The sequence below is a fragment of the Coffea arabica genome, chromosome 5e, assembly GCF_036785885.1.
Source record: "Coffea arabica cultivar ET-39 chromosome 5e, Coffea Arabica ET-39 HiFi, whole genome shotgun sequence".
Lineage (NCBI taxonomy): Eukaryota > Viridiplantae > Streptophyta > Magnoliopsida > Gentianales > Rubiaceae > Coffea > Coffea arabica.
In genome coordinates, this window is record NC_092318.1 from 6,460,874 (window position 1) to 6,472,998 (window position 12,125).

Here is a 12,125-nt window from a genome sequence, read left to right on the forward strand (position 1 = left end):
CTACTCAACATTAGAGGCCATCGGCGGAGGAGGCACAGAAGAAGAGGGTCCGACAGTGTCATTGGCCGATCCAAGAGTTGAAAAGGACCCTGCTCGTGTAAAAAGGCGTCGACTTGGTGCCCGAATAGGTCCTGGGAGTATAAACCGAATCGTATCATTGTCTCGCTCTATAACTCCCATTTTCTCAAGACAGTTCTCATCCACAAACTCCATGTCAAAAGCCAAATGGAGATCATGGTCTTGCAGATTAAGAACCCCCAGCTGGATTGCCAGGTGTGTGATATACGACCCGAGTATCAGGGGTTTGTTCTTTTTGGCTAAAAACGGTCTTGAATTGTGATGCCAACTAATGCCCCAAATTCACCTTGATATTATTCTTCATACATTAGATGAAGAAGAACTCAGGTCAAGAAAGTATACCCGAGCTATCCTTGCGACCCGAGTAACTATAAGCCAAGAATTGCTGAATAAAACGGGCACTTGGATCCTTAATGTAAGAACTCCTGGATCAAGAGAGGTCATAACGGTCCCCGTCAACAAACATATCCTTCCAAATATCGGGGTAGTGAGAGAAAAATGGCTCTATGTAATCACAAGTACTCTCTAGTCTCAGCATACTCCCGAGTAATGAATCCAAAAGCCAAATTAAATTGAGTGATTGAGAAATTGAACTTTTGACCCATAAAACAGAAGTGAATCACGTTTGGGGTATCTACAGTATACCCCGTAGGTAAATCGAACTCAAAAGTGGAGTAAAACTCGCGAACTAGTTTGACAAAAGCGGGACAAAAGATATCAAGATAAGGTCTCCAACCAATGGCGGTAAACATCCGCTCAAGCTCTTCCCTTATACCCAGTGCCATCATAGTAATTTTGTCACAACATTTGCAGGGAATGATATGCGGCTCATAACACTTAGCATATCGCTACTGATCGGCAATCCTAGTGAAGTTTAAATGCCCCCAAAGTGAGGGTGTAGCCATATGAACACCCCTACCCCTACCTAAACGTGTTCGTACACCTGAGGAAGAAGGTTGGTGGGTAGGTTCATTCATAGGAATGGTGGATTGGGATGGAATAGGCTGAGGTTGAGAGGCTCTAGACTTAGAAGTGGACTTTGGCCTCGCCATTGTCTCTAGCAGTCAACCTAGTCAACAAGAGACAAAATATCTAACAAATATAGAAACCAGCTAATGCAAATCAATAGCAAATCAATAGCAAATCAATAGCCTCCAGTGAAGTCAACAAGCAAATCAATGGTCACTAGTGTCTCCCAATTTGTCAGTCAAATGCAAAATCTATGCAGCCTAAAATCTCAATAAATGCTCCAATGAAATTAGCAATTGAAATCAACAGGTAGAGTACTCCCAAAAAATTCACTTGAATTCAATGAAAGCAACTAACAATGTCGCATTCAACCCAATAGGCACTGTTGTCCCTCAATTGAACAATTAAATGCAACCACAATATCAGGGAATCCCCAAACAATGCAACTCAATTTAGCCAACTAGTAATGTAGCCACAGGATCCTCAATTGCTTTCAAAAATTAATCTCAGCAATTGATGCTCCAAACAATCAGTGCAAGGGGAAGAATTGAAGGATACCTCTACACTGACGACTACACGAAGTGATGTGCGACGAGGGGAGTAGTGGGTTGTCGGAGAGACGCCGCGGCGATAGTGACAGCGGCAGTGACGGTGCGCAAGACAGGCGGGGAAAGCAAGTTGAAGGTGGCACACAGCTGCGGTGGTTGGCGGCAGTAGGTGGAGCGCGATGATGGGAGTGGCGGCTCTGCGACGGAAAATCCGAGAGACGGCGTCGGACATCAAGCGAGAGGAGGAGAGAAAGTTAGGCAGCGCGTTGTTGCGGCGGGTGGCTCACGTGACGAGAGAGACACGCAGCAGAGGGCGGTGCTGCGGTGGGGAGAGCAGCGGTGCATGCGTTGGCCGAGACAGAGAGAGACGCGCAAGGATGAGAGAAAAAGAGGCGACGGCGCGCGACGAGGGAGAGGATGGTGGCGCGCGTCGGTGGTGGCTGGCGGACGATCGTGGGCTGGCGGCGATGGTGGAAGCAGAGGCGGTGGACTTGAGGTTGCCACTGAAGGGGAAAAAAGGAAACAAGAGAGAAGAAGGAAAGAAAAAAGAAGGAAAGAAAAAGAATGAAAGAAAGAAAGAAAGAGAATGAAGAAGAAAAAGAAAATAGGTTGCGGTTCTCCCCTTTTTTTATTTTTTTTGAATTGGTTTAAAATTCAAAATGAAGTTTTGAAACTTGAAACCTAAATTAATCAGAAATTTTTATTATTATTATTATTATTATTAAAATTGAAGTTTGAAATTCAATTTTGAGATTAAACGAAAATTTAAATTTTTTTTAAAATTATTTAAATATATACATTTCCCCCCGAACATGATATGGGCACGTCAAGAAGGCAAGAAGCCTTCTGACGAAGGAGTTAAGATTTGAAAGTTATCGCACGCCTTGTTGACTCGGGCACGTCATAAGAGTGGAAACCCTTCTGATGATGACTAGTTGAATCGCTCATTATCACGCGCCCTGTTGACGCGGACGCGTCATGAGGGCGAGAACCCTTCTGGTGAAGACTTTGAGAATTGTTCATTATCATGCGCTCGGGTGGCACGGGAGCGTCATTATGGCAAGAACCCTTCTGATGAAGAGTCGTTGAATTAAAAGTTACCACGCGCCTGGTTGACGCATGTGACGACCCCACCTCTCCCTAAGGCGAACCAAAGGGTTCAGCGGACCGTCTGCCCAACTCTCGCCAGGACTGTGGAGTCGAATCGTACAAACACTATAGTACGCGCGATAGAACCCAAAGAAAATAAACAATTGGAAACCACCAAGTCCAAAATAGAACTTATCAAACCATACGGTAGTACTGGACTTTGATTAAACACTTCAATGAAATGAGAAACGAAAACGAAAATGAAATGAAAAGGGCCACGTCACAATCCGGCCGGATTCGAGGTAGTGGCTGAACCAAATTTTTTTCAACTTTCTCTATCAATCCGGCCAACAATTTGGCCATGCGGCCGGATTCTCTGAAGAATTTTCCAGCCAAAATTTTTTCTTTCCTATTTAAATGCCGCGCTCACCCGATCGTCCAACAGTTACGTGAATCGTTCACCAAAGCCATAGAATCATAACATCTCAAATGAATACACGTAATAGACAAGGTTACACACTCATGCATATATTTACATCGGGGTCTTGAACAAATTAACTAAAATATAGGCTATAGTATCCATACTGTTCAAAATACAATTAGGGTTTCGGTTGCAAAAGAGCTTAACAAAATAACATATATACTAGCTCAACCCTTTTTTCCAAAACCATGAGTTCAAAGTTTGTCCCCTGAAAGGAAAACAAAGATAACGGGAAAGGGGGTGAGATTACGCTCAATAAGGTACCAAAATAATAGCAGTCAAGAATCATGGAGTTTCATGTTCAATTAGTCACATATGCATATCAAATAAGGAAATGAGCAAACAACTAGATAGAAAGGATACAGATGGCTTTCAGGAGCCCAACTTTCCCATTGCAGTACTTGATCCAAACCCGTTGACTCTCCGTCAACATATAAAGAACAACCATGTCCGTAGACCCCATTTTACACCAAATTCCGTCCACCAAGCATACCCCTTACTGGGCCCAACCACCTCAACAGAAACAGAAGTGGTAATACTCGAGTATACCGAAAATCCAGAATCTCTAATACCCAAAGATTTTCTAGAAACAGACTACCGTGGTTCGTTATCTAATCGACAAGACCCTTGCCGGCTCGACTCGGGTAACTAGCCACAGGTTTGAGCTCAGAGGTAACAGAAAGGTCGTTGGATGCAACGTCCAAATGACAGCAGATTAAGCACAGATAGCAGATCCAAATTTTCACAGTAAATTGGCATACAGACAAGAGAACGAGTGTGATAAAGTACACCCTTGTCTCAAATAGAATAAACAGATAGTATAGTTATTCAAATCACAGATTGCATAAACAAAAACCAAGTTAAGTAACAAATGAGGGGAGTGGTACACTCACCAGTTCAAGTAAAACAAATTCAAATATTTCCTCTCGAAGTACTTCCTGGATCACCGGCACGTCCTATAAACGATCAAAGTAAAACGATTATGGTTCCTATGGGGACGACATTTACAAATGGAACTCAACTACGAGTCGTATGTCTATCCAAATGAACTACGAATGCAAGGGTGTAAAAGTGTGATTTTTGGGAACGAAAAGGTGACGGGAGGACCAAGAGCTTGAACGACCCAAAAGCCCTTCATCTACCAAGAATCAACTCAAACTTGAAGGAACCAAGTAACCTCAAAATTTTGGACAACATAACCCCTAAATTTCCTTACTTTTCCATCCTACAACCAATACCAACTCATCTCAAATCAACCACAATTCCGCATACAAATCATGGGCTATAAAACATACCTCCTTAGGTTACGAATATCATGTCAAGTAAAGGAAATTCTATAATCATCAAGTTCCATGCACCTTTTGGCATGATAACCACAACTAAAACTACACTTGTCCGATTGAGACGAATCTTATGGCGTTTTGAAGCCAAGACATATACCTACATTTCTTATGAAGACCTTCAAAGTCAAATCATGCATTTTCATGGTCAAAAATTGAAATCTCAAAGAAAACAAAAAACTGTCCGTGAAACAAGGCTTGTGGGCAGTCAAGGGTATTTCAATCATTTCACAGTATACAGTGCTCCAATTGAGTTGAAATTTTGTAGACAGCTAGTTAACACCATTTAATACAACTTTCATGTTTTGACCTAAGCCTGATTCGGCCTATAACATGGACGAACATATAGTACAAAAACAGGACAGATTGGAAACCCTAAAACTAAAATTTATGCACCCTAGCTGAAATTTCTTTAGGCAACCAAAACTAGTATACCAAAACTTCATTTCACCCAATATAAAGCTATCATTCCATGGCCAACCATTACTCATCACATGAGGGCAGAAAAATAACTATAAAAACTGAAATTTCCATAATACTACTTCAAACTATGAAATATGCTCATAAAACTACCAAAACTACAACTTTAAACCACTAATTGGCAACTATTAGAAGCAAAGGGGAATTTTCTTAGCAAATTACCTTGGAACCCCAAGAAAATGGTAGCTTAGGATTCTTCCTCCCAAATTAGCTCCACAAACACCTTGGAAACTACCTTAACTAGCATTTTTATGGAGTAATTTACGATTTGATCGGTTGGAACTCAAGATTTGGACAAGAATTTGAAGTAGAAGATGATGGTTTCTCTCCCTTTCTCTCCCTCAAAGTTTCAGCCAAAGCAAGCTCAAAATGAAGAGAAATGTTGGTCAAAATTGATTTTAAAAAAGGTAAGAAAGGTTGATCAAAGTCCAACTTCCAATCAGGTCGCGACACTTGGCACATTGAATGTTTTAAGCTTATCTTCTTTCTCCCAATGGTTAATCTATCTAGCTAACCTCTAATTATCTACTAACACCTTGTAAAATAATAGCCCTTTATACAAATCATCAACTAACCGTCAAAAATTTATCGCACTAGCGGGTCCCACGCCCATAATACACTTCAAATTTAACATGAACTATCCTATACTAGGAAAATGATTTAAAAACTATACTTACTTATAAAAATCTTTGAAAAATTAATATAGCAAAGTAAAGTAAAGAAAATGCATGTGAAATAAAAGAAAATAAAATAATATAAACTAAGAAAATTTTACGGGTTCTCACAATGCAGGCACGTCATGAGGGTGGAACCCCTTCCAATGAAGCACCTGGGAATTGCATGTTACCATGCGCCCAAGTCATGTCAGGGGGACACCTACTAATCATTAAAAATGAAAAATTAAATCACAAATCTGGAAAAACTCTGAGAAAACGTATTGAAACTATCAAATAAAACTGAACAAACAACTGAAAGAAATTGGGTTGCCTCTCAATAAGCGCCTTTCTTTAACGTCTTTTGCTAGACATGGTTAGGTGTCATCAATTGGAGCAATTTGAGATGTCCAAATGTATCATCTCTATTTCTCCATCTGGAAAGCCCTCGTAATAGTGTTTGAGACGATGTTCATTCGCACAAACTTTTTGGCCGTCTTAGTATTCTGGATTTCTACTGCACCATAGTGAAAGACATAAGTAACAATAAAAGAACCAATCCATCAGGAACGCAGTTTACCTGGAAACTGTTTAAGCTTGAATTGGTGTAGGAGAACCTTCTGATCCACTTCAAAGGTCGTTCTATATATTTGGTGCTCATGGAATGTTTTACTCCTCTCCTTGTAAATTACTACGTTCTCATATGCTTCGTTCCGGATCTCCTCCAATTCTTGCAGGTCCAACTTTCGATAGGCACCGGTCTTCTCTAAATTCATATTACACTGTTTAATTGCCCAAAAGGCCTTGTGCTCGAACTCTACTGGAAGGTGGCACGGCTTCCCGAATACCAATTTATAGGGTGACATCCCTATAGAGGTCTTATACGCCGTCCGATAGGATTAAAGTGCATCTTTCAACCTTTGACTTCAATCCTTTCTATCGGGGCGAACCATTTTATCTAGTATCAACTTAATCTCTATATTCGAGACCTCCGCTTGACCATTGGTTTGAGGGTGATACGATGTTGAGACCTTGTAGAGTATACCATACCTTCGAAATAGCGCAGCTATGATCTTATTGCAGAAGTGCATCCTCCTATCACTAACAATGGCTCTTGGCATTCCAAAACGCACAAAAATATTGGATTTAATAAAATCTGCAACCACTTTCGAATCATTAGTTCGGGTGGATTTAACCTCCACCCATTTGGAAACATAATCAACTGCCAATAATATATATACAAAACCAAACGATATAGAAAAAGGCCCCATAAAATCTATACCCCAAACATAAAAAATTTCTACAAAAATTATCGGAACTTAGGGCATATGGTCTCTATGGCCTATATTACCTATCCTTTGACATCGATCACAGGATTTACAAAATAAATATGCATCTTTAAACAATGAAAGCCAGTAAAACCCACCCTCCAGTACCTTATGTGTAGTTCGCTTCGGTCCAAAATGACCTCCACAGGTAAAAGTATGACAAAAAATTAAAATTGACTGAAATTCAGCTTCACTTACGCATCTTCTCATTACTTGGTCAGTGCACCTCTTCCACAAGTAAGGATCATCCCATATGAAGTATTTGGCATCGTTCTTCAACTTGTCCCTCTTCGTTTTAGACCAACCTGCAGGTAAATTACCAGTTACTATGTAGTTAACTAAATCAACATACCAAGGCACTTTAGAATTTAGAGAGAACAGTTGTTCATCAAGAAAGGTATCCTTCAATGGCACGTTTTCCTCTCCAACTGGTATGCAACTTAAATGGTCAGTTACCAAATTCTCCGAGTCTCTTTTATCCCTTATTTCTAGGTCGAATTCTTGCAGGAGCAAAATCCACCTTATGAACCTCGATTTCGTATCTTTCTTGATCATCAGGTACCTCAACGCTGCATGATTAGAAAATACAATAACTTTAATACCTAATAAATATGGCCTGAATTTTTCTAGAGCAACGATAACTGCTAGAAGCTCCTTTTCAGTAGTTGAATGATTCAGTTGAGCTCCATTCAAGACTCGAGATACATAGTAGATTGTGTAATCTATTTTTCCTACTCTTTGCCCTAACACAACTCTTACTGCATGGTCATTGTCATCGCACATGATCTCAAATGGGAGATTCCAGTCAAGAGGTTGGATGATCGGCGGCGATGTCAATAGCAGCTCCTTCAACTTGTTGAATGCTCTCTCACACCTGGCGTCGAACTCGAAGGCCGTATCATTTTGCAAGAGTTTGAATAGAGGAGCCCCAACTTTCAAGAAATCCTTGATGAATCTTCGGTAAAAACCTGCATGTCCAAAAAAATAGCGCACTTCTCGCACACCCGCGGGGTAAGGTAAAACAGATATAATGTCTATTTTAGCTTGATCAACTTCAATACCCTTAGAGGACAATACATGACCTAGAACTATCCCATGCTCAACCATAAAATGACATTTTTCCCAGTTAACCACGAGATTAGTTTCTATACATCTCAACAAGATCAATTTCAAATTATTTAGACAATTATCGAAACTATGACCATATACACTAATGTCATCCATGAAAACCTCAATAATTTTCTCAACATATTCTGAAAAAATACTCACCATACTTCTCTGGAATGTCGCAGGAGCGTTACACAACCCGAATGCCATCCGTCTATATGCAAAGGTTCCAAACGAGCACGTGAAGGTGGTATTCTCCTGATCCACCGATACGATTGCAATTTGAAAATACCCTGAAAATTCATTCAAAAAAACAATAGTAAGTTCGACAACCTAGTTGCTCAATCATTTGGTCAATAAAAGGAAGGAAAAATAGTCCTTTTTCGTGATAGCATTTAATTTTCGATAGTTGACACACTGTCGCTACCCGGTGGATTTACGTACGAGCACGAGTTCACCCTTCTGGTTGGCCTCCACTGTCACTCCTGATTTCTTTGAAACTACTTGTATTGAGCTCACACAGGGATTGTCTGATATTGTGTAAGTAATCCCCACATCTAATAATTTCAATATCTTTTTCTTCACCATTTCTATCATAAGGGGATTAAATCTCCTTTGAGTTTGCCGTACAGGTTTGGCATTTTCTTCAAGTTTTATTCGGTGTATACAGATAGAGGGGCTGATTTCCTTAATATCGGCGATGGTCCATCCTATCGCCTCCTTATGCTCTCTAAGAATTAGAATTAACTTGTCCCTTGAATTTCCGACAGTTTCGCTGAGATAATCACCGGGAGTCTTTCCTTCTCGCCCAAATATGCATATTTCAAGTATTTCGGTAGAGATTTCAATTCTAACACAGGTACCTGCACCACAGACAATAGTATCCTTTGGTGATGTGCGGGTATAAAAATAGGTGCGAGCTCAAACTTTGTCATCGTGATTGGCAGCGATTGTAACGCCCTAATCGTACACTTCAACTTTTCAGTCAACTCTACCTCCGAAGTTGTTTCCAACTCAAGGTGCTTGGTTAAAACAACTTCCAACTCATCCTTGCCAACAATTTTAAACACTTCCTGTACCACAGGGTCAATAGCACTCACAGAAAAAATAAAACTAAAGTTAGAGTTCGAGGGGTATTTCATAGTTTCGAAAATATTGAAATGAACAATTTTTCCATCGAATTTCATAGACAAGATTCCCTTATTGACATCAATTTTAGTCTGGGCTATGCTAAAAAAGGGTTTACCTAACAGCAAAGGCTAGGGGTCGGGGAAATGATCATCATCCATGTCAAGTATATAAAAATCAGTTGGGAATACCAGTTCATTAATTTTAACCAACACATGTTCGACCAACCCATCAGGGTATGCATTTGTTCGGTCAGCTAATTGAATTATTATTCCAGTTTCTTTTAACGGACCTAGGTTCAGAGAAGTATAGATAGATTTAGGCATTACATTGATCGATACTCCTAAGTCTAGCATGGCATTTCTAATCAAAACATTACCTATCCTACAAGGGATCGTAAACATACGTGGATTCCCGCACTTTGGTGGGAGTTTTCTCTGTAGAACCGCTGACACATTTTCCCCCATAATAACTCTTTCATCTCCCCTTACCCTTCTTCAGTTGACGCACAAATCCTTCAAAAATTTTGCTTAGTTTGGCACTTGTTTGATTACATCTAGCAGGGGAATGTTGATATCTACCTTGCAGAATACCTCAAAGATCTCTTTCTCCTTGTCCTACTTCTTCGATTTCTCCAACCTGTTAGGAAATGGAGGTGAATTAGTTTTAACTTCAATGATTGGGTCAGAGAGTACTACTGGATCTTTGCTGTTTCTGTCGTCCTCTTCAAGCTCTTTCTCGATCTTTTCTTCATCCTTGTCCTTTGGAATCAAGAGTTCGGATCCTTGAATTTCCTTCCCGCTCCTTAGGGTCATTGCATTTACATTTTTCGAGTTCAGTTCAGGTTGAGACGGCAATTTTTCGTGAACATGGGATTCCAGGCGATTGATTGCTATTACCATATGATTCATATGACTTTGCATTGCTTGCATCTGACCCATTTGATTTTGTAAGTTATATTCCATCTTTTGTTGACTAGCAATTAATTGTTTCATCATTTCTTCTAAAGACGGAAATGAGTTTGGAGGAGGTGGTGGCTGCCGAAGTTGGTATTGCTATTGATACCCTTGCTGTCTATTCGGTGCAAAATTTGATTGCCTATTTTCTTCATAACTAAAGTTAGGGTGATCTCTCCAACCTGGATTATACAAGTTCGAATACGGGTCATATGACTTTTTTGATGTGGACGCATGACCAACCATGTTTACTTGCTCCGCACTCTGTTCTTGAATCATTGGGCAAATCTTTGTAGAATGACCCATGGCAATACAAATCCTACACACATTGGCTTGTGGTGCATTTCTCACAGCCAATTGCCTAACAAAGGATGTTAACTCAGTCAACTATTATTGGATAGCGGATGTCTCTACTTCATTCATTCTGCGTATCGGGACATCCTCTCTTATACTGAATTATTGTGAGTTCTCGACCATTCCTTCAATCAACTCCTACGCTTCTCAAGGAGTTTTGTTCACTAATGCCCCTCCACTTGCAGCATCAATAGTACTCCTATCTCTGAAAAGTAGTCCCTCGTAAAAATACTGGATGAGCAACTGCTCGCTTATTTGGTGTTAAGGACACTTGATGCATAGTTTCTTGAATCTTTCCCAGTAGTCATAGAGCAACTCTCCTGGGTGTTGCTTGAAACCGCATATCTCCTTTCTCAGACTCGCAGCTCGTTGGCTTGTGGTGCATTTCTCACAGCCAATTGCCTAACAAAGGATGTTAACTCAGTCAACTGTTATTGGATAGCGGATGTCTCTACTTCATTCACTCTGCGTATCGGGACATCCTCTCTTATACTGAATTGTTGTGAGTTCTCGACCATTCCTTCAATCAACTCCTACGCTTCTCAAGGAGTTTTGTTCACTAATGCCCCTCCACTTGCAGCATCAATAGTACTCCTATCTCTAAAAAGTAGTCCCTCGTAAAAATACTGGATGAGCAACTGCTCGCTTATTTGGTGTTAAGGACACTTGATGCATAATTTCTTGAATCTTTCCCAGTAGTCATAGAGCAACTCTCCTGGGTGTTGCTTGAAACCGCATATCTCCTTTCTCAGACTCGCAGCTCGGGAAGCAGAAAAATATTTTTTCAAGAATTTTTTCGTCAACTGCTCCCAAGTAGTGATACTACCTGGAAGTAGGTAGTACAGCCAGTCTTTTGCTGAGTTCTTGAGAGTAAAGGGGGAATGCCCTCATTTTTATCTGTTCTTCGGTAATTCTTGGGGGTTTCATACTGTTACAAACAACATCAAATTCTTGCAAGTGCTTATTAAGCTCCTCACTTGGTAAATCCTGAAAAGATGGTAAAAGATGAATTAGATCAGATTTTAACTCAAACGGGGTGTTGTCATTTAAATTCAGAAAAGTAATGCATAAGGGCTGCTGATTTAAATTAGGAGCAGTCAACTCTCTTAATATTCGTGCATTAACCATATTAGCTTCTTCTCGATCCAAGTCACTCAAAGTATCACCAAGCGAACTTATTGATTCAACTTTTGGCTCAAGTCTCTGAGATGCAGCACTAGATTGCTCCTCTCTTAGCTGTCTGGTCTCTTTCTTTATTCTACGTGCAGTCTTCTCTACTTCGCGATCAAAAATTAATTTGCCTGTACGAGAAAAACGAGGCATAGACTAAAAAAATACAAGAAAATTAAAACAAAAATAAACTTAAAAAGAAACAAATTAACTAACACTAGTCCCCGGCAATGGCGCAAAAAATTGACAGATTATCGATCCTGCACAATAATAATAATGATAATTTTAGTTGCCAACAAAAGTAGTTTCGAGTCAATTCCAGTACTGGAGCAGAGACTCTGGATACACAATGGGTTACTAGATTCACCCTGGTTCCGAAGAGTTTGCTAAATCCGATATACCAAAATTTATTCACGAGAACTTGTTAATTTGTATATAGGGCAA

General features: G+C 40.1%; 1 protein-coding gene and 2 non-coding genes across 3 annotated transcripts; 2 read left to right on the forward strand and 1 right to left on the reverse strand.

Moving 5' to 3' along the window:
* LOC140006867 (uncharacterized) lies at window positions 1-9,668 on the reverse strand. Its single transcript, XM_072049536.1, has 6 exons — window positions 9,608-9,668; window positions 9,393-9,493; window positions 9,044-9,146; window positions 8,514-8,936; window positions 7,165-8,366; window positions 1-261 (listed from the first exon to the last, which is right to left on the reverse strand). Exons 1-6 carry the CDS (start codon window positions 9,666-9,668, stop codon window positions 1-3), a joined length of 2,151 nt encoding a protein of 716 aa, XP_071905637.1.
* A 1,096-nt stretch (window positions 9,669-10,764) lies between these two features.
* On the forward strand, window positions 10,765-10,871 carry LOC113688651 (small nucleolar RNA R71). The gene has a single exon (XR_003448019.1). It is a non-coding gene; the product is annotated as a small nucleolar RNA R71 (small nucleolar RNA).
* Window positions 10,872-11,159: 288 nt separating this feature from the next.
* Window positions 11,160-11,266, forward strand: LOC113688729 (small nucleolar RNA R71). Its single transcript, XR_003448090.1, has one exon. It is a non-coding gene; the product is annotated as a small nucleolar RNA R71 (small nucleolar RNA).
* Window positions 11,267-12,125: the final 859 nt, after the last annotated feature.

What these genes read in the sequence shown, in the direction of transcription:
- LOC140006867 (XM_072049536.1), bottom strand. Translation starts at nt 9,668, where the DNA reads ATGGGGGAAAATGTGTCAGCGGTTCTACAGAGAAAACTCCCACCAAAG. An exon ending in ACCAAAGTGCGGGAATCCAC is followed by an intron (nt 9,494 to 9,607) that starts GTATGTTTACGA and finishes CTCTGAACCTAG; the next exon opens with GTCCGTTAAAAGAAACTGGA. An exon ending in TGGTTAAAATTAATGAACTG is followed by an intron (nt 9,147 to 9,392) that starts GTATTCCCAACT and finishes CCTGTGGTACAG; the next exon opens with GAAGTGTTTAAAATTGTTGG.